The sequence below is a fragment of the Panicum hallii genome, chromosome 4 (assembly GCF_002211085.1).
Source record: "Panicum hallii strain FIL2 chromosome 4, PHallii_v3.1, whole genome shotgun sequence".
In the NCBI taxonomy this organism is placed as follows: Eukaryota; Viridiplantae; Streptophyta; class Magnoliopsida; order Poales; family Poaceae; genus Panicum; species Panicum hallii.
This window is the reverse complement of record NC_038045.1, coordinates 48,999,392-49,022,035: the sequence shown is the minus strand read 5'-3', so window position 1 is coordinate 49,022,035 and position 22,644 is coordinate 48,999,392. Positions and strand designations below refer to the sequence as shown.

Below are 22,644 nucleotides of genomic sequence, written 5' to 3'. Positions count from 1 at the left end.
GGGGCAGGGCACCACAAGTGCGCCGTCCACTCGGCTCCGGACGTGCCATTTTTTGTGTCCCCCTACCTACAGGGGTCAGCCATTCACACCAAATTCTCGCGTTCCAAGCATTTTTTCCCCCTAATTGAGCAAAAGAAGAAAAAACAAATGGCAACAAAAGAAGCATATATAGGAGTAGTTCGGCCACCCTACTACCCTAGTGGTCATATTATATGGAGCACTATTTACCAGGGTGCTGGTTAGTTCGCTAGATCCAAAGGAAAGGAAGCGGCGAATATATTCCGGTTGGTGTTGGATCACTCGCCCAAAGAGAAATAGATGGAACGACGCCAAGCAGCAAGCCAGCAAGAGTCAGCGTCGTCCAGCAACAAGAGTTTTATGGTATTAATTATCATGACACATCAGTATTTTTGATAATATGTCACTGATTTAATGAGGTAAGAGAAATAACCAGTTTCATCCGCATAACACTCTGTTAACTTATTTTCAAGACGTTGGAAATGACGTGAAACGACCACTGTGACTACCGTTGTTTCATGGAGGATCCCGTGCGCCAATAGATCAACTAGCATTTAATTACACTGGTTAGCTTTAGAAACAGTGAAATGAAACTCTCTATTGAGGCATAGTGTTTTATTCATCCCCAAGTTGACGTGGCGTTTCCAGAGATATGAAACCCCCGCTGTGATTAGCCTGACCACCAAGAGTAGCAGTGACGTCATGACAGCAAGCACAGAACAGTAGCGCAGCCCACACAGATGCCCAGTAGAGTCTAGTTGATCAGTAGAGCCGGGCACGATTTAGTAGTGCCCGGCTAATTGGCCGCGGTAATTGGCTAATTGCTGCTTTACTAGTTCTAGCCACTATCAGAGGTTCAAATCAAAACCAAGCCACCAAGGAGTGGTAGTAATATGCACAGAGTTGTTTAGTGGAGTACTAGTAAAAAAAATCGGGTAAAACTGTAAAAGAAAAAAAATCGGAGGAATGGGGCCGGCCGGTTACGTGGTGGACCCCGACGACGGTGATGTCGAGGCGGGCGCCGGCTGCGGCTGCGGCGGGGGCGGGGAGGTGGGGAGCGGCCGGGGCGCGGCCAGGTTCCTGCGCCCGCCGACGGAGAGGGACCGGAAGAACGCCCTGGGCCGTGGCGGCGCGGGGGCGGCCTCCTGCCGCGCGGAGCGGCTGCGGATGCCGGCTGCGGCGGCGGAGGGGCGCTCGCCCTTGCGGCGCACGGCGCGGCCGTTGCCCGGGATGACGCAGGTGAAGACGACCCCGATCTTGGCGAGGCGGTTGACCCAGCGCGGGATGCGGGCACGGGCGACGAGGCGGCGGCACGCGGCGTCGCAGAAGTGGTTGCAGTTGCGGGACACCAGGTTGTAGGCGTCCCCCGGGAAGTCGGCGGCGAGCTCCGCCATGAGAGCGCGCACCTCCGCGCGGGTCAACTCCGTCGTGCCCACCAGCACCGACTCGCGGAACGCGTACCCGGGGCACCGCCGCGGCACCACCTCGAAGATCCCGCTGCTGGTGCCGTCGTGCGCCCCGTACGCGTACTCCACGCCGTGAACTGCAAGACAAGCAGCGCCGCGTGTCAGGGGACGCGATAGGACGCGGCGGCGGCGCGCGCGAGAGAGAGGGGGGGAGAGGAAACGGGAGGCTGCGGGCGGAGGGGAGCGTGCCTTGGACGCCGGAGTGGTAGACGCCGAGGCCGAGCCAGCGCGCGTAGCCGTTGGCGGGGGTGACGTCGTAGACGTTGAGGAAGACCGGCGTCGACGGCGCCTCGCCCGCGCCGCGGCCGCCGCGCGCCTGCCGCGGGGGCCGCGCCGTCGGGGTGGAGCCGGCCGAGGAGCCCATCAACCCGCCGCGGCCGACACGCACGCTCGTCGCTCGCGCGGCGAGACTTTCACAAGTTGTACTAGCTTGTGCGCGGCTGGCGCTCCGCGGGCTGGCAGCCGGCTGGCGAAAAGACAAGGGGTGTGGGCGGGGTCGCGCCACTCGCGCCGCGCACCCGCACCCGCCTTGGGTGACTGGGGCGCCGCGCCCCCGTACTAGGAGGAGCTGTAGGAGCAGCGAAAGCCCCGCGCCGGGCGCCGCCTTCTCCTGCTCGTTCTGCTGCTGGGATCCGATGACTGCGATGATGGTAGCTGATGCAGCCTCGTCCCGGATGCACTTACTTCAATTGGCAGCGTGCGCTTGGGAGAACGGGGGAGAGACCATGGACGGCCTGAAAGCTGGAGTGGTGGAGTACACTTGCTTGTTGTACTGATAGGTAAGTTCGTTACCCGGTTTGGTGCGGCTGCAGCGGCAATGCAATCGATGTTTGCTTCCACAGCAATGTCTCGGCCGGGAAGGAAGGATCTGAGCATCCGATCATTCTCTCCTTTTCCTTTTTCTTCTTCTATATATGGGTCTGATGATGATGATTCAGCTTTCGGTGAAGTGACTGACCGGCCTCGTCTGCCTAGCTAGCTAGCCTTCTTGCTTCCAGTTTCCAAAGCTGATGAAGTTTGGTCCGACCCAGTCTTCAGTCTTTACCTACTTCAAAGGAAATCTTACCTGTCTGTGTTACACAGTTAACTCCTGCCTGCCTTCCTAATCCACGACCTGCCGGAATCCATGCACGCCACATTCATCAAGTTTTGGAACACGCCATTCCCCACAAAGAAAAAAGGGGAACGGGAACTGGCGCATCAACCTGAATAATACCCGACGATACACCCGCCTGCACCTGCACAGCTGCACGAGTCCAAGCATTCGTGTTATCGTGCAGCCAGCTTCTTTTTTATTTTTTGCGAGGACCCGCAGGTTATAGAATAGAAGCATTCAGCGCCTGTGGCATCGGGTGGTATAAAGAATCAGACAGCGCGGTCGCGGCCTCGCGGGACCGGCTACTTTACAACGCAAAAGGCGTGCGAATATCGGTGTAAAAAAAAGGAATTTTGTCCGCTCTTTTTTCTTCTTTGTAGAATGCGCCATCATGGGCGTTCCGCATTCCTGCGCAGCTAGGCTTATTGCGAATAATGACATCATCTTTTTTTTTTGCCTCTAGCGATGAGAGCAATGCGTGCTGGGTTGAGCAAATTGGAGTGCAGGAGTGCTGCTCAAAGAAGTTCATCGGCAGCAAGCTCAACTCCTCTTTGCAGCATTGTTCGGTCCCCTCACATTCCACTTCTGGATCAAACATCTTTGTTCACTCACTGATAACTACGCAAAACTCAAAAACAAAAAGGTTGTGATCAAGGCTACATCTGCTCACAGTCACAGCTTCGCCAAATAACATGGAACACCAAACACGCCTCCTGCGGAAACCTCCTCCCGTCCTCCGCAGAAAGACGTAAAGACGAACAGACAACTGAAAAACACTGGCACAAACTGGGCCTCCAATGGAACTGACAAAACAGGAACTTGAATTGACAACATTGGGAACGTGACACACAAACACATATAGGGGGCAGGACGAAAGGCCTGTTCAGGTCCCAGCTTGCTTCGATGGCAATAGCACCAAACCGGTCCATACCAAACCCTAACCCTGGTTTACACTTTACAGAGCCAACATTAGCAAATTCAATGAACAATATTCCTTCCTCACTCTAAGATTCACCTACCCTTTTTTTTCTAGTACTTGTCATCAGATTGTTCACTTGCCATTACCCATTTTCCACTTACAGAATCACAGCCATGATAGTATAAGGAATCTGAATTGGCATAGCGCCATAGCAGACAGACAAAGAACTTCATGTACAGAAATTAACCTACCCTTTGCATTTAAAAGGATGATTGTTGTGCTGCACGGAGGTCAACGCCTACATCTTTACAATCACATTTGCGAAAATGTAACCTATGTACCATGAGTAACAATGCTGTATGAGATTTACAAGAAAAACGCCTAAAAAACCGCCCTGTGTGTGCAACCAACTTCTGAAAGCGCCAGCAGCCTTACGATGCCTCCAGCAACCCCAATGTACAAAATCCTGGAGCTAATTCCTCGCCTAACCTGTGCTTACGAACGTCTCCTCCTCTACTAACCTCATCTTTGCTTCTTGCCACCAGCCAAGATACGAGAGATTTGAAGGCCTCGGCTAAACGCCTGGTTGAATAGCAACCTCGTCTGAAACTCCGAGACAAACGGGAACCATGCCAGCACTGCCACTGGAACAAAGATGACAATCCCCATTAGGTACTCGTAACCCCTCGAGAGAGCCTTGACAGATCCCCACAGCCCACACGCCTTGATCACCGGTTTGCTTGCTTGTGATATCTGTTGTAAAGATCACAAACCGACTAGAGCGTCAGTTAATGGTTTATCTACAAATCTTAACATTTTACAGAAGATATCGAATCCTCGCAGAGGTATACTCCAAGTGGGCCAACAGTTCACAGACATTTTTATCCGGATTTCTAAACATTGTTGGGCTATTTTTTTCGGTTACATCACTCACTTTTTGACCGTCAAAGTCTTGTGCAGCAAAAAGTTCCGCGGACAGTTTTTTTGGTTCAGTGCTTTGGTTTGTTCGGTGTGTTTGGGCCATATTCTGTGACGTTATGAAGAGGATCAAATTTCAAGACAAGTTGTGGATAAGCTATCATTGGATATTTCTCAGAGGCGGAGACACTAGTTGCGGCAGCTAACCAGAGGCTGAGATAATTTGTTTGGGCGGCAGTCAGCAGGGAACATGATGTTTTGTTCTTTGAGCTATATTGTGCTGTAGGCTATCAGGGAATATAGAGTTTGCAATATCACTCGTTTTTCAGATGTTTTACTGTGGAAAAGGGAGATGTCCTAATTTGATATTATTATTTCATTTTGTTGTCATTTTGCTGAGGATGCTGGAGTATTTTGTTGCAAAGAGAAGTAGTGATTTGTAAATGGCCACGCATATTATAACACAGAATAGAAGTACTACCGTAATTTCTTTGCTGCTCATTTATTATTTCATCTTTTCCTATGCAAGGGACCTATCAACTGGCATCTTCAAAAACAATAATTTTCTTTTTAGAAATTGCATTGACCAATGTCTTCAAGCAAAGGGAAGGGTTGTATTGGCATAATATTTACACCATGGATGTATCTGATCCCATTCAGGATCGCTTAGGACTTGACATGAATAAAATATTGTTCAGGCAAACTAGTTTCGATATTGTTATCTGTTACTGCAGCTACTAAGCTACTTCTTAACAACAAAACATTTTAAGCTTGCATGCTCTGCAGTTGGTGACCAATAAGCTTGATGGCCAGAATTTCTTTGCTTTTGGTGGTAATGACCCACAAGTTGATGATTTTTAGTTGGACCTGTATAATTTTGGCGCCTTAGTTTTTTTCTTTTTGCACACCAAGAGTCATTTTTCGATTAAATTTCATGTTTCTTCCCGTCAGTTTTTGGATGTTGCTGTGTCATGGAAATTCTGTCTGATATTTTATTTTTTGTTTCCTATCAGATACAGAATTTGACTGATATGCATACAAAAATAGCCGAATTATGTGTGGTGATTCCCTTTTTATTTGACAAAAAATATGAATTGATACTAGGCCTAGCAGATGAAATTTAGGGCTTAACAACTGAAATTAGAGGGGTAATGATGATGGATGTACCTGCAGAATTGCCCATCCTGTGGGTGCAAATGCAAGGAAACTGGCAAATATATCACCAACTGTAAGGTGTAAGATGGTGAAAAGAACTGCCAGTGTTCCAACAGATCCGATGAACAAGGATAATTTAAGCAGTCGGAACATAAGCTGGTAATCCGCACTAAATTTCTTTCTTCCCATGGATACCACCTAAAGAAAGATCCTTATCAGCAACTTAACAAAGACATCACCTTTTTTGAAGGACTAGCAGGCAAATGAAATTTTACCTTTAAGACCAGCACTACAACAATGATAACCAACCAAGAAAGACCGTAAACCTGAAGCCACAAAATCATATTTTTCTTTAGGGGACAGCCAGAAACAGTGCTTTTAAACAACAAAAAGAATCGTTCAGAAACTATTTAAGTTGTTTCTCCACCAGCCTTGTGGTAGGAGAGTAATTGTGATCTATGAATCATCTGGCTCAAATTGGCTTGAAGAAAGAAACTCAAATGAAATAAAGAACTTACAGAGATGCTTTTGTTGCCAGCAGAGATATTCAGGTGATATATGATACCATATTGGAATATGAAGAATCTGAGAGACAGAACGATCTCCCAGAAACGGCCAAATAGACCTGTAGATTGTAAATGTTCCTGCTCCTCTTCCCACCACGATTCCCAAGCTTTGTTAGAAGGAACCCCAATCCCACCTCGACTGCTAATCCACTTGCTCCAGTCATCCCAGTCATCTACTATTTTCTGCCACTCAAACCCTGATGGATTGAAGAGGAATGGAGCAAATAGCCAAGTGATAACCAAGAACCACATTGATGACGTCAAGAGTATATAGGCAGTCGAATCCGTAGCAACGTCACCATACAACTGATAGACTACTAGCAGTAACATCAGTTCAAGTCCTTTCACAAAATGGCTTCTGGAGTACATTCTGTAATTCTCAGCAAACCTTACATGGCGGACAACAAAGCCTCTGCCAGTCGCTCTATATTTTGCACCACCATGCAGGATTGTGCGGCCAAAATAATGTGACTTAGTCCCAAGTGAGAAAGTGAAGAACACTGAACAGAGCTGAAGCTGCATGATTATGAAATCCCCCAGGGCGCTTCTGAAGCCTCTTTCTAGGCCAATCTCCATAAACATGGGCAAGGCCATCAAAAGACCTAGCTGCACAATAGACTGAGATCCCATAGCTGCTTGAAGTGCACGGTTACCCCTCATCCGTGCTTGCTTCATAATTGCAAACTCAAGTCCACTTAATGCTAAGTAAAGTCTTCCGTACAAGAAGACATACACTATAATGACAACCATCTGCACAGAATTAAGACAAGAACATGAGAAAATATGCATTACAGCGAATTGTAACAAATACTATGCATTCTAATGTCCTATATACATTACCATTGAGCTAATATAAAACCCAACAGTTGTGAAGTAGCACGAAAGCATCCGGAAGAAGTCAAAGCGATGACCCAGCCTGTAGATATCTCTGCTAAGTATTTGCTCCCCATTTCCACAAGCCACTTTAGCCTCAAAGAGAGAAATTTGGTTAAGACCGACATCACGTCCTTTTCCCACTTGGATGTACTCATGATGGGTGACGTTTCCACGTCTTAGAGTTGAGTTGAAACCTGAAAAAAAAAAGAATTAACTCTATGCCTTCAAGTGCACAAATGGGCAAGACCCAGAAATACTTGAAGAAGCACATACCGGCAAAAATGTCTTCACTTAAATTTATACCACAGGAAGCCTTGCTAATGCCTCCTCTTGTAATGTGAAAAATCCTATCAAACACATCAGGATGTCCATAGTGAAATCGTACCCTGCCAAGAAAATAAAGCATGTCAGATACAAAGCATTTAGACTATAAAGAAAACTCAGCTGGTGGGGAAAAGCCCACGCCCCATGGTATTTCACTAAGAGCTTAACCGGAGCTCGGCTTATAAAGATCATGAAAGCTGGCCCCTCTCGTTCATCGGGATGCCGCTCCCTGTGGTTCAGGCCTTAATCCGTGCATTTAGACTATAAATCTGATGTTTTATGCCCTTTCCAACAGTAATGCCACATTTATACTCAGAACATGCTTAACATTGAAAAGCTTCAGCGCAAATAAAGTTTCGAGCGGTGTCAATTGTTGATCTAATCTGTAACATTTCTTAATGGTCATCTTGCATTCTTTTTCTAAGAGATAGTTTTGCCACATTTCTTCTTAGTATAATGATACGCAGCCCTCCTCATGTTCGAGAAAAAAAAAAGATAGTTTTGCCACAGATGCTCAGCAAATCTAACAGTGTATCGCAACACATAAGACTCTCAGTGCCCAGTAAAACAATAATGGATCTTTTTTCATTCCAATATGACATAAGAAAATGATGTATACTTACTTCAATGGATTAGCTAGGACCCTCTGTCCTATTGTCACAAAACTCGTTTCTTGGTTTGACATAAACCATGCAAGTGACGACACACTACAATCCAGCATTCAGATATTAGTTGCTGATTTGAGAATTATGATGAAGAAAGTGCAATGGTAACTGCAAAGTTTTCAAACTACCTTCCGGTAAATATGTGCTCACGCACTCCAAGAATCGTTGGTTGACGGACACCATGGTTTTCATTGAACTCTTCCAGCAAATTCCGCATTTTCAAAGCTTCCTCCAAATAATTATCCTGAAGATAATTCGTAAATACAACAAATTGCAAATATATCATGATTCGTACCATAACCACTCAATTCACCTGATTCATATCAATAGTTTGGAGCGCTTCACCGCGGGTAAAAATGATAGCATGATTTTGATTTTCAGGCTTCCCTTCACCTAATTTTGCTGGTCCTGGCAACTTTATACGGTATATTTCCTTCACAGGATACAAAGAGTAAGTGCTATTGAGGTTGACATCAGACTGAAACATCAACAAGATTTGGAATGATGGAAAAAGACTTCGTGGGTATGCCTACCTGATCGTGATTGTCAAGAGCTTTTACCAACACTGAATAAAAGACCTTTTGCACCTTGTCACCATCCCTCTCTTCAACTTCATCAATGTAGGCGACACGCAGGCCGGGGTAACTGTAGTTCCAAATTGAATTGACATTCAAATTAATTCCAAGCAATACTATCTTTTGGGAGATGTCATTGTAATAAAATGATAACTGCTGAAGTAAACATCAGCTGAACCAGTCTCCTAAAAACTGAACAAGAAAACATCTTAATCCTGGAGGTAGATTATGCCATATCATGTAGTTGGCAAAATATTCTAATTCTTATTTCTTTCTCAGAAGAAATTACTTACTTTACCATCAAGTTCAAGATATCTGTTGCACGTCGATCACCAGATTGTTTCTGATTGCCATAGATCTGGCAAGTAGCAACATATGTAAATTTCATGTCTGCTACAGCCTCGAGTTGAGAGGACAAAGATCTTTGGCTTTTCTTCTCCTCCTCTGCTGGATCTGCAACTGCTTTATATCCTTCCAATATCTCTGCAAGAAATACAGGGAACACATCAGTAACTATTTTGAGGGCAGTAACAAAAATAAATGCTCCACCTTGAATCTGAAGAGGCTTACCAGATTCAGAAGCCATGTCAAGGAATGCCTGGAGCTTCAAAGCTCTCCTATAGTACATCATGCCTCTAACTATCCACAGAAAAAAAACACATATCTGGAAATTAGCCAAATCATCCATATTTGATAAAAATAAGGCAGATGTTATGATCGAATTACCTGTTCTACAGAGTGTCTGCCCTCTAAGAGAAGCCCAATGGCGAAGTTGTAAGACATTTTCCTCGTTTCCCCACACTTCACTTTCTCTTTTGCAATTAATTCTTTCCATGAAGTTATTCCATTCATCTGCGAAAGGAATCACGAAAAATAAATAATGGAATCTTGGTAACTTAATAATAAAGAATTGAAGGGTCAAGGGGATATCAAACAGAAATGGAACCTGGATAGATTTTTTGTAGGTAGAATATAATTGATACACCATCTTCATTCTCCAGATCAAGATCACTTTTCGAATATACAGTTTCCTCACTGTAGTAAGGAGTCATGACACTGCCACGTACAAAGAATGACACTAAATTATGTTGACGTCGATCTTTTTCACCAAAACTCTTATGACCAGAGAGTACATTTAAACATAACAGGGTTGTCAGATATTGGTCATGGTGAATTTATCTTTATTTTAGATACATTATGTTTAACTACAACATGCACTACAACAAGGGTGGTAGACAAGTTTTCATGTACGCATCTAAGAGGTCCCATTTTGGCGTGCATCTAAAAGACATAATTTCTTTGTTGATATCAAAATAGAATGTGAACAGGGTGTTGCGATGGTATTTATATTTCCTAGAATGGTATTTCCCCTTTTTGGGTGGTGTATTCGCTTCTACTTGAAATGAATTGAAGAGCTACTTGAAAAGAAATATACATATATACGATTAATATAGCGCATAGTCTAGACAGCATCTAAAAAACAGAAAAAGGAACTTCTGTTCTAGCTAAGATCATAGCTCAGCCATCAGGACTGCCTGGATCAAGCCAGAACAGAAGTGGCAACAAAGGCACGTAAAGCTTACAGAAACTTTAAAATGTTTGGGAAGCAAAAAAGCACCATTCTAGCATCAACACATATTTTAAGATGAAATAAACGTGTCACTGTGCACAGTGACCACTGTTCTTTCGATCTGGATTGATTCTAAAAACTTTTGACTCTGGGGATCTCCCTCAGTTATTTTTAAAAAAAAATGATCACACACCCCAAATCCAACATCCTTGGTAATTTGTGCTTGGTCCTAATGTCGCCTTTTCTCTTTACTGGAGAGCACACATTACTACATTAGGGATTCAGTTCTTTCAAAAATATTCATGATGCATTTGTGAACGGAAGAATATCATAAGTTTTATTTTAGAAAATATTAAGCAGAGGTGGGAACAATCCAGGATTCAAGTGAAACATTATTTGGCAAACAGAGGTATAATATCAAGGTATACGAGGAAAGAAACACCAGTTAGTCCATGCCAAATGCTCCCCATCAATTAAGTCAAAACAGTTTAGATGCATAATAATTTTAGTTATTACATTATGTCCACATACAAGTTTTTTGCAAATGAGTCATGAGAAACAGAAAAAAAATTATGCTACTGCAGTACCACTTAAAACCTACTGCGATTTGCAATATTGTTAGCAAGTTGCTATATGAGAATAACCTGAATGAGAGCATTTTGCGTACTCTAGGTGCACGTGGCATGTCCATGAATAGAGAATTTGTGAAAAATGCTATTCTTCGACGAGCTTCGAGGTTTGTAGGCACGTCCATTGCTGATTCCTTCACAGTCAAAAGAAGGTGCAAGCGCTTAATCTGTAGACAAGTGGAGTTTGTGCACACTGTTATACAAAACATTTACTCCAACTCAAACTCTTGGTAATAAAAGACTTAAGGATAATAAATAATTTGCAGATATGACCTGTTCTTCCCACTGTGCTGAAACTGGAGGAGGGAAAACAATTGCAGGCTTTGTACCAGAACCCGCAAAAAGCTGTCTTCTTTCCTTGTTCCCATGACCGAACTCAGCCAGCTCTCTGAAAATGATAAAAGGTTGCGATAGTTAGTGGCCTATTGACATGAAAGACATGTATATAATTATCATGAGCGCAAAATATAATAACCTGATCTCATTGACCATCATATCTCTCGTTATCACTTCTAGCATGTCTTGAAGCAAGAGTACCACATTATCAAACTTCGAGGAATCTCTTTCTTTCTGCATGTGACAAGTGTAATGTTAGTGACATCTTAACATAAACGGATAATCCGCTTTAACAAGTTGAACATTAGAATTTTCATATAGACAACAATTGGGTAAAGTAGTAACAATGAATGAATTACCAAGGTAGATATAAGCTCCACAAATTTCTTGCAAAAAACTGGGAGCGCGCTCATCCTAAAATTGGCAAGGAATGTATTCTTTGCAATATTAGCTTCAATTTCTTTTATTATAATGCCAATAATCCTGTTCATGTCAATGAACAAACATGTCAAAGAGGATCAATATAATCAACTGAACATGGATCACCAAATGGCAATGCAGTTAAAGAAGCCAACTAGCATGAAGGAAGGATAACACATATGCCTTCAGTACCATTGATTTTACATATCTAACAATAGCTACAAGCAGGGGCGGACTCAGCACAAATATCGAGTGGCGGCCTGTTAACTGCTGGACCTCCACAGCTACAGAAAATAAGACCTCCATTGAAATGAAAAGATTGAGCGGCGGCCTGTGCCTTCGCTGGGGTGTACGTAGGTCCGCCCCTGGCTACAAGTTTACTAACTGCAAGCATTTTCCCCACAACCTTCTTTTACCTCCTAGGTGAGGCAAAGAGGCTGCTTTGCACGGAATTCTTTCCCTTTTCTCTCTCTTTAATATAAAGATACGCAGATCTCCTGCGTTTTCTAAAAAAAATTAACAACAAGCAGATTTTACTTTATATGTACATCTTGGTAGTGTTTGGGAGTCCTCCCCAATTCATTTTGGAATAGCTGGTTCCTGAATACTGAAATACCAAACATGTGCATCCATATGCAACTATTGGATTCAACATTCTTAGTATCAGATTTGTAACCTTGGTTCAGTAAACACTGATTTGTACATCCTTTCTCGTATAGGGTCTGGCATGTAAAGCTGATATCCTGATATTGATTCTGGTCTCATAGTAAGAGTGAAAACAATGCGGTCCAAGATATTGGTTATATGGCTGCAGGCTTCAAGGGAATTTTATCTTCTACCAAAATGGTGTCCATTGTCCAAGGAGTTGGTCGGCTTAGCATGTTTGCCCATTTAGCTACAAATTAACGTATCTATATTTATTACAAAGTACCTCCAGAGCACCTTTGGAACTGAATGCTTGTGACAGATATGTTTTTTTTTTCAGAAGAGAACGGCTCAAAGGTTTTACCATATTTACTTAGCTGGCTTCACATTAATTGGTTTGTACCTCACTACTTGTTGAGTGCTTTCTGCTTGCTCTTGAGTCTTGTCTTGGAATTTTGTTAATGTTTGGTTTGTATACCTTTGTACAGCTAACCTATTATATTAATATAAGCTTCAATAGCATCTTCCCATGCCATTATCCTAACAAAGCTGGTTTTATGATGTTTTTGATATGGATTGACTAGGGATAGATGGGATAGCAGGAAGAAACCGGCTAGTCACCCTCCCTCTAGAGGCTCTGACTGCTTGTAGGGTTTCTTCTTGTTTGCTTCAAACTGATGTGCCAGCTCCCATATATAGAGCTGAGCCTAACAACCAGTGCTAATCTCATGGGAATAACTAATACAATCTTAGCTAACAACCTGACTATCTTGCTAACAAACAAACAAGTTAATCTATCTCTGATCTGTAGCCTGAGCATGCTGCTTGTGGCACTGGTGGTCCTAGGGAAGGGCTCACACCCATAACATGTTTATAGGTAACGAGTGTAGTAACTAGGATATCTTAAAAATAAAAAGGTTAACAAATAGTTGCAGTGACATCGTTGAAGAAAAAGGTGATTAATGTCATCTTGTTTCTTAGTTTTAACATGAAAGTGCTTATTTCCTATAGCACTGCACTGGATTAGATTCCTGTAATGCAGAGTGACAGCGATAACTCCTTTCTCGTGAAGAATACTTAAATATCATGAAAGAATGCCTCAAAGAAAAATGCATGAAAGAGTCTAAAATATTGGGAACATACCTTTTCTCATTTTCTCCAACCACCACTACATTAAGAACAAGTTTGAATGATTCATAACATTCCAAAACAGCACATTTCATGTACTCATCTGCACATATACGTTTCCAAAGATCTGAATCTCTAGGTCGAAATTGTGCTGCCATGTCTAACGCTATAGGTATCTGCATCACAAAATAAATTTCTATGATAAATTTTGCCACCAACATGCAAATAAGGTATAAATCTATTTTGCCAAACCTTGCTAGCAAGCAAGAACAGTGGCCACTGCATCAATTTGAGGCTGGGGTCTGACGAATAAGGAACTCCTAACAAGTCCATCTCCCTGTGACACAGACTTCGTCAGCTTTGCTGCAATGTTAATACTTTCTATGTTTTCTTATTAAACAGGAGGTAAGTGCATCACCTATCACTTATAAGATCTTCTTCCCGGAAACTGCATATTACTTCATTCCACAATTGAGCAAACTTGGCAGCTTCAGTTCTCTTGCTGGGAGAAACCTGTTTTTTCAATAATTTATATTCAGAAGTTGCATTGATTTATTAGGGGAATCATACAAAAGTTAAAGTCATTTGAAACCTCAGCAAAGCGCTTTGCGAGTGAAAAGCGCCTGTTTCTGCTTTTATCTGATGGCACCAAATACGTATTGAAGGCTCCAGGCAAAGAATGGAATCGTGATCTCAGCATTCCCAATGTCCGTATCTGAAGTGGACAAATTTCATAACATGATTAGAAACTACATCGGTATCATTCAACTGAAACATTAATGTTGCACAGGTGGCTACCTATACATAATTTTTTTACAAAATATAGAATTAGTACAAATGTGGCAACAATTAAAGCAGCGAATCAGACTGTGCATGCAACAAACCATCAAGATAAGTCTCTGTGCTCAGTTTCATAAATATGATATCATTAAAAATGTCATACATATAGAGTGACAAAACCTTGAGATTTTATTGTAACATAAACAGCAGTCTGCCAGCAAACAGATCCTTACAAACATGAATATTCCTTGTGAAATGGTAACTGAACATTTCAAAAATTATTTATTCAATTGAATTTTATAGATTCTAGGGCTGCAGAAGGATTTTTTTTTTCACCTGTTAGGATATTTCAGTAAGATTTTTCCATAACACAATATATTGCGCACAGCTCCTAGCATACAAGCCATTGCAAAACAATTATTAGGTGGTCAAGCTCTCTACACATTCCAATGCTCATTTTGACCTTCGATACGATAACAAGTACCATATAGTGGTTTTATATCCATTTATTACCTCCCCAAGTCGCCCAAGTGCACCAGTCATGCCACCAAATATGGTAGAGTAGATGGCATACCATATCTGTGTGTCCATTAAATAGACCTGCAATAATTAAAGGCAACACAAATGAATATTAGAGTTAAAGTTCATGTTCCAAATTGAAGAAGAATAAGATGATATACTAGCCAGATAATATATAAGTTTAATAAGTTCATACCAGGAGAACAGGAGCCCAGAGCGACAGGATAGCACCAATATTATAGGACGCTGCAAAGGCAATAGCTATTATTAATCAAAGAAAAGGGTTCCCTCAATGAAGATCCCCACCACGAAAAAGAAAGAAAGAAAGAAGGAAAGAATCAACTACCATTTGGAAAAAATTCATGCCACTCATAACGGATATTATGAACACCCATTACGTCCTTTGTTGGCTTTATCAGAGGTTGAATCTGCAAACCAAGATGAGAATGAGATTCAGGTCCAGCTGTAAAAGCATTGTTGCAAAACATCTAATTGGAGAACTTACTTGGACAAAGTAGCTGAACGAAAATTTGGAGCATAGCAGCAAAATCCAAAAGAATGTATACCTTTTGAGTTGAATAGAATAGAATAAGAATTCCCAGAATGAAGATCACAAGTAATGATAAATAAACAAATAGCATATTAACTTACTTAAATAGTGAAACTTGGCTTTCGTGCATCCCACGGCCAACATAAATTCGTTTCTGCAATTTATCGTGCAATTAGGATGATATAACAAGCGTATGGACCATAATATAAAGAAAATGGAAATGAAATGTACATGGAATTATTTTGATGCAGCAAAACAATGGAGCAGGAGACAAATAAAAAGAAAATAATTTAATCTCAGAAGTATTTTATGGTCACACTACAGAAGTAGGTCAGTATACCAAATGTATTGATTATCTTGACTATGGAAGTAGTTATGCAAATGACCAACCTCCATTAACTGGAGTGGCACAAAATATGATCTCCTTGTTTAGTAATGTGTCTCTAACAAATCTAATAGGAAATGTTTGGCTTAACAATAATGTTAGAGAAGAGAACATCCACTATGGTAGTAAGGTTTGAGGAATTATGCAATTACCAAACTATATTTTCTCAAACAAAGATCAAATGATGGAATAATTTCTTCCTTTGCAACAGAAGCCCTTTGCTATTTTGTACTTAGACTGTTTTGCGAGCTAACTTTTGCTCAACCAGGAATACTGGGATGCCTGAGAAATAACAAGTGATTGGCATATAACTGGCATCCAAGATGCTGGTAACCTAACAATCCAAATTTACAATAATTCATGATTGTTCTAACACATTTGAAGAATATAACTGGCACTAGAATATGAAACTTCACATCCACAACTTATAATCAAAGAAATCATCGAATGCATTTTTGCAAACTTAAACAAACTATAGTTCTCGAAAAAAAAAATATTTCCAGGAACTATGAAGAAAGAGCATGACAAATTCTGTGACCAAATGCATTGTTGAAATTCATTAGCTTAAGTTTTGCCAAGTAAAAAAAATGTTATCATACAGGGAAAAAATGGATTAGTTTTTAATGCTAGACGTGTTACATGAGCACTTCCATAAATATAGACAACAAAAATAATATATTAGATTGAATTGAATACCTGAGACCACCACAGAAGTAGTCTAACAATGATCCAGTCTGAACTTTCTATCCACCTTCGGAACATTGGAAACAGGAAGAGTGCTGCACTAAGGACATTCGGTATCAGGTACACTGCCACAGCCAGCATATATAGAGTTGGCACCCCTTTCACATAACGGAACCATTTTTCCAGATTTTTCAGCGGTAAGTTGACTTTTGCTGCAGTACTAATGTAGAAAAATGGAAGAATCACAGCCCATACGGCACTAACTATGATCTTCAGAATATTTCTCAAAACATCAATGAATTTGCATCTATGAGAACCAGGGAAGTTCAGAATAAAGTCTAAAATGCCTGCCATCAATTAAATAAAAAATATCAGTCATACTTTGGGCTAGAAACTAAATGTTGCATTGATCTGTGTAAAAAACATTATAAGCTCCAAACTCAAGCATGTCCAGAACATGACTGCTCCAAGGTCTATATAGTTCTCAAGACTAAGGAGATGAACTGTGATGAAGTTGCAAAATTTTGGGGGTCAGTAGAAGGTATAAGCAGAAGGTTGTACAAGAAAATTGGCCTACTGAAGCTGGAAAGTGGTAAGGCTAACAAATTCAACAGATGTTCAACATATTTCTTTTGGTAAAAATTAGATGCCAGTCATTAGTTTACAACTTCACATTTCACTTCCATTAATTGTTCAGTATCTATTAACAGAGAAGTTCATCTACCACAGTTTTGAAACAGTGCTAACGAACAAAACCAAAATCTAGTGCATTTCACCCTAAAAATCCACTTGGCAATAACCTTACAGTTGGTTAAGAAACAAAGAGGAAATTAAAGAACAACTAGCACAATGGTTTCATTAGCAATATCTAGTGAAGAAACAAGACATGTTAACATTTTATCACGTACCATATTGATGCGTATATATTTCAGGAAAAAAATCATTCAGAAAGTACTTTAAAGCGGAACATACTTTGCAGGAACTGTAGAAATGCTGCAGTGACGAACACACTAGATAGAGAATATAAAAGGTCTTTCTGAAGGATTTGAGTCACCGAATAATCATTCCAAGCAAAAATCAGCATTGCCTGTTCAATAAACAATTAGAAGATAAGCAGGTGTTAAGCCATAGTCAAGATAAAAAAGTAACCTATACTGTTTCTTACCTGTAGAGCCAAAATGTAGAAAGTCCACATTCGGTCAAAACTTCGGAAGATATGCCAAAATGTTCTAGTCTCAACGAAATTTGTTTTCCCTGTACTTTTAGTGGAAACCTTTTGTGGTGAGCTTCCAGCCTGTAAATAATGTTTTGTCAAAAAAGCAATCCCCAATCAATTTTTTAGGCAAGAAATAGTTGCAGAATGCAGATATCAATTTTGTACCATGGTTACAGGCTTCGAATCATGCACAGATTTGAAAAAATCACCATCATCCCGCATAGGCCAACCCAGTGAGAAACAATCAGGCGTCCTGAGTGAAATGGAGTGAGATTTGTTATGGAAAATGTGAAAAAGATGTTGGTATGCATTCAGAAAAATACAACAGTGGACAGACCAGAAGTACTCATTTAGATCATCATAGTTAGACCATGCAGAATGTGGTGTCTTTCCGTGCTGTGATTTGCCTGCCTCCTGCAATTAATAACAAGTATCTGTATTTGAGGAAAACTTATTGCTAATCATATATGATGGTGCTTTATCAAAAGTACCTTTCTGATGACACGATAGATAGGTGTGACCACTTTCTTCAAGAATGCCTCCTCATCCCCACCATAAGATGGCCTGATATTTTCCCCAGTCACAATACTAACGTTTCCAGCTAGCAGACCATGTAGCTCATATGCCATCTGAGCAAATCGAAGATGCCATGTCAAACAGGATAGATACATTGTTGCAATGAGCTCTGCTATTGAATATGATGGTAAAAAATGTGAATCATACATTGTGGAAGATGTAGCAAAGACACTCTGGCATAAATCTGATGTTTGCTGCTTCACCCCATATAAGCAGATAAAGACCTAGATATAGAATCTTCCGCTGCTGAATTTCCTGTGGTTGTGCACCTTGAGGAAATCTGCAGTTGCAAGATCATGAGCACAATTTGCATTAAGATAATTAAATTCTGCTCAGGAAACAAGAGTAAGGAATATTATACCTTAAACTATGCTTCCGTGACAAAAATTTGCACCATTTCTTGTAATTGCCGAATAGCTTAGTCATCACCACATCGACAGCTCGGTCATCAAGCTGTTTCAAGGATAAACAAAAAAGTTCCAGTGAACTAAGAGGAATGAAAGAAGAAGGGATTGATTAGTACTCTCGAGCAATACACTTGAGTTGCATGCATGAAATCAATTTTACCAATCAGTTGCACAGTGCTTCTCTGTGTGTTTGGACTGAACTATAGTTTGCATGCAACTAGTCATCCCACGTTTTGCATGCAGCTACTTCAAAAATCAGTTAACCAAATGCCAGTAGCAAAACACATTTCTAGACACCATTATTGCCTTCAGGAGACTTGTGAGTCCGACAACAGAGGCCGAGTAGCATAATATATCAAATTTATCACGCTGTTATGGTCAACCACTGAAATGAATTGTGACAAAGAGCAAACCTTGCTAAGTGGTTCGGGCTTTGGCTCGAGTCTTATGTGGACATTAGCAAGGAAGAGAATCAAATGCTCTCTTTGATTCCGCACACTATCCCTCTGCACATAAGAAAGCTAACATTAGATCCAAATGTAACCAAGGTTTACTAGGAATTGAATTATCGAATGAATCCATATGCTTTCTCAATAACAAAGGACCAAAATTCCCATTGTGGTATAAAGAATGACCAAGTTAAAATAGGACCAGCAGACCTGAAAGCCAAACATAGACCTCAACCAATCCAGCAAATCAAGATCACCACCCTTTTGCCTCTGTGGCTCGAATGTTGGTGGCCAGGTCAAGCCCCTTGTGTTCCTCAGTGCTGCAACTGCTGCTTTGATCTGTTAATAATGCAATTGGACCATTTCAGCTTCTTTGATTGAATCATTACGATGTCATTATCTTTTTGAGGAAACACATCCTACAGTCCTGAATCGTTACCTCCTCCAGCTGCATGATGGACTGGGATGCACTGGCAGCATCAAGAGGAAGGATATTGAACGGTGCATAGATGTCTTTCTTCTCTTGCACATCCTTGTGCAAGCGAATAATCTGCACAGCAGAGTATTGGAAAAACTCATCCCAAACATTTCAAATTTCAATAGATATTAAGAGAAGAGACTGAGCACGAACCTCCGGGTTCACTTCTTCAACCTTCTCGTTCTTATTGACAGCACAAAGCACCTCAAATAGGACTCCAGCGGTCTGATAGGCCTTTCCAAGCTGAGCCCTGCAGGCGACATTAGCATGGGACATGGTGCTTCATGACTAGGATTAGATTTGTTGCAGATATTGGGGAACTCTGGTTGGAAACATGGGAATTACCTGTCGGCTTGTTCCCCTTTGTCGAGCGCACGAACGTAATTCTCATAGTATTGTTGATAAAAACTCTCAATTTCACGAGCATCGCTTTTCTTCACACGCTTAGCAAGACTAGGGCTATTATCCTATGGTGTTGCAAACGAGTGAAAAATAAATTTCTCGTGTAAGTCTTTGTGTTCAAGAGCAAGTTGTGTAAAATCCCGATTAAACAAAATACTACTGTCTTTTTCGTTTTCCCTTTCCACCTTTCTCTCTGTTCAATATAAAACAAAGTATGTGTGCCCCTCCTCTTACAAGTTAGTAAAACTGAACAATTAAAAAATAAACCAGAAAATACCGCTAATTCATTTTTCCTCGACCAAACTAAAATGTGAGTAAAATGTAAATGCTCATGCACTGATTAATCCAAATGGTCATGAAGAGGATTCCATATTATAACCTTGAATTGGTTTAGTTACTGTCCAGATTAATTCAAGAATATGTAAGTAAACTCAGATTGGCCATGAGTTAATGATCAAATAATAACTCAACAGATGAACAATTAAACAGAAGTAAGAAAGGGCGTAGCATATATCATTCCGTAACAGAGTACTGGAGAATCATGTTAATAAATTCAGCAAACATGCATGTTTCCTGTCAACTCCTATTTAACAATTACCAATTCGACCACCTTGTCTGATTTTTTATCTCATCAAATTACCAAAAAAAAATATTAAACTGAATATCCAATGAATTAGCTATTAGTGTTCATGAAACATCATCTAACAAACTAAAAATAGATAGACACCATCATTAGTCAAGTGTATACATTTATTTGTTGCCTTCGAGCATTTTACAACAACAGCAAACCACAGCTATGTATATAGCTAGCGAGCTACACTTTCTCTGTGGCTTGTTTTCCAACATAATGTAACTTCAATTCTGAGGCTTACAGACAAATACATCAATGATATACTCGTCTACCAAGTAATATTTTTAGAAGGCTTATCCAGCAGTAACGAAATTTCACAGCATAGTACAGATTACAAACCATGCAAGCCAAATAAATTCCTTGGCAAGAGCCAAGAGGAAAACAGCAAGCAACTAGAAACGAACTGAAATGAGTAAATACAAATGAAGGAGAACAACAAGTACGCTAATAGCACGCAAAAGATGTCGAGCAAGGAAGATCGCTTCTCACCTTTTCAAGACGTTGGAGCAGAGCCGTCTTGAACTGCCTGACACCACGGCCGATGGAGTTCTGATCCAGCCGGTGCGCCTTCTCAAAGGCATAGAACCGACCTAATTTCACAACGAAAATATCAAGATGAAGCGAGCAAACGGTTGACAACTTGAATTTATAGTATTTATTTATGAAGTAGCAAAGCCTATTATCCAAGTTCCAATTCCAGTAGCGTCTATCTGATTGCAATTGCAAACTGGTTTAAACAAACCAAGGAATGTATCGGCAATGCCAGAAATGATGCATATGGGTGCTCGTAGAAAACAAACTGTGATTCGTGTGGATGTGAACGTATTCCGAAATTTGCTCTTCGAAGCAGGGAAACGTGATAAAGCCAAAACTGTTCGCAGGGAAATCACAGCGACTTTTGTCTGAACAGACTCGCATGATCATGATTTAAAGCTAAACACCTCTAAGAAAACCACGAATAAGGCGTGCATGTGCCAAAAAAAATCTAAGAATAAATTCTCCGAAGTGCACTGAGACATAAAAATTGCAAGCTCACAGCCAAGCCAAAAAAAAAGTTCATCAGGAGCGCTCGCTTAATTTATCACAAAATCCAGACACAAACGCCTCAAAACTTCACCCGAATGCACGGTGCACCACAATAATCCCCGAGAACGCGAATGCACGTACAGAGGTAGGCGACGCGGGGGCGCTCGGGCTCGATCTCGGCGGCGACGCGCAGGATGGGGGCGATGCTGCTGAGCGTGGACGGCACCACTTCGTTGTCGAAAACCTCCATGGAGAAGGTCGCCACCGCGCCCCTCGAGCCGCGCCGGTTGAGCCCCGAGACGTGCGCGGACGTCGGCGTCACCGGCTCGTTCCCCGCCGAAGCCGACGGCGGCGGTGGCGGCGGCTCGTCCCCGCCACCGCGCGGCGCCGTCATCTTCGCCGCCGCTCCACCACCACCTCGCGCGCGATCTCCCGGGCGATCCGCCTCCTGCATTGGACTAGGGTTAGCGCCAGCGATTCGACGGGATTCGGGCGGGGGCAGAGAGAGGGAGGGAGCGGGGACGAACCCCAAAACGTCAGGCCGCGACCGCGAACGCTTCTCCTCCTGCCGCCTCCGCCTCGGCTCGCCGTCTCGGGGGAACAAACGGAAGAGGCGAGAGGGGAGCCGTGTGAAGAAACAGAGGGACTGGCCTTGCGTGCCCGCGGCCTATTTATACTTCGATCCGACGGCAGATGAGCTGCTTGGGTGGAGAGCGGGGGCGCGGAGGAGATCAGAGGCGTCGGTGTGGGGGGCGTTCTGAGCTCCGCTGCTCGCCTGCTCGTCGAGGCGGTTTTCCCTTGTGGACGGTGGGCCGAGCGTCGTGGCTGGCCACTGGAAGCCTGGAACACATCGCTGCCTTTTGTCACTCCGGAAGGGTGGTGTGACAAAAGGGTGGTGAGTTTCTACGTACAGGACACTTTTGCCATGCCATTTTCTTCCACTGACACTTTTGCCCCACTAAATTTCTGCTGTGAAGGGTGGTGAGTTTCTACGTACAGGAAGAATTGCATGGCTCACGCTTTCCGTTCGGCTATTTCTCGGGCCCGGTGTCAGTGAGCGTCAGAATGCAGTAGCGCGTGAGTTACTGCCGTTAGAAAATTTCGTGACTCCGTTTCACCCCGCGAGACGGGAGCTGCGGTGTCCGGCTGGACTCGTCTTTTTCCCGCGAGAAACGGAGGTAACCTTCTTTTCTTCTACATGTGACTCTGTCACGTGGGCCATACGGCCGAACGGC

General features: G+C 42.2%; 2 protein-coding genes across 2 annotated transcripts; both read right to left on the bottom strand.

Annotated features, from left to right (window-relative positions):
- Positions 1-757: 757 nt before the first annotated feature.
- LOC112890601 (deSI-like protein At4g17486) lies at positions 758-1,848 on the bottom strand. Its single transcript, XM_025957464.1, has 2 exons — positions 1,674-1,848; positions 758-1,561 (listed from the first exon to the last, which is right to left on the bottom strand). The coding sequence occupies exons 1-2, from the start codon at positions 1,846-1,848 to the stop codon at positions 999-1,001; spliced, it is 738 nt and encodes a 245-aa protein (XP_025813249.1). The 3' UTR covers positions 758-998.
- Positions 1,849-4,021: 2,173 nt separating this feature from the next.
- On the bottom strand, positions 4,022-21,803 carry LOC112890600 (callose synthase 5). Its single transcript, XM_025957463.1, has 42 exons — positions 21,551-21,803; positions 20,873-20,973; positions 19,696-19,817; positions 19,504-19,600; positions 19,312-19,422; positions 19,083-19,211; positions 18,837-18,929; positions 18,378-18,469; positions 18,164-18,296; positions 17,932-18,069; positions 17,778-17,854; positions 17,606-17,693; positions 17,390-17,518; positions 17,197-17,311; positions 16,237-16,571; positions 15,257-15,309; positions 15,111-15,171; positions 14,952-15,033; positions 14,802-14,851; positions 14,600-14,686; positions 13,899-14,021; positions 13,725-13,819; positions 13,559-13,643; positions 13,322-13,482; positions 11,473-11,596; positions 11,253-11,347; positions 11,051-11,165; positions 10,793-10,944; positions 9,525-9,634; positions 9,305-9,430; positions 9,149-9,217; positions 8,872-9,061; positions 8,537-8,648; positions 8,317-8,436; positions 8,132-8,247; positions 7,962-8,045; positions 7,288-7,400; positions 6,979-7,208; positions 6,091-6,888; positions 5,848-5,898; positions 5,585-5,770; positions 4,022-4,252 (listed from the first exon to the last, which is right to left on the bottom strand). Exons 1-42 carry the CDS (start codon positions 21,801-21,803, stop codon positions 4,022-4,024), a joined length of 5,832 nt encoding a protein of 1,943 aa, XP_025813248.1.
- Positions 21,804-22,644: the final 841 nt, after the last annotated feature.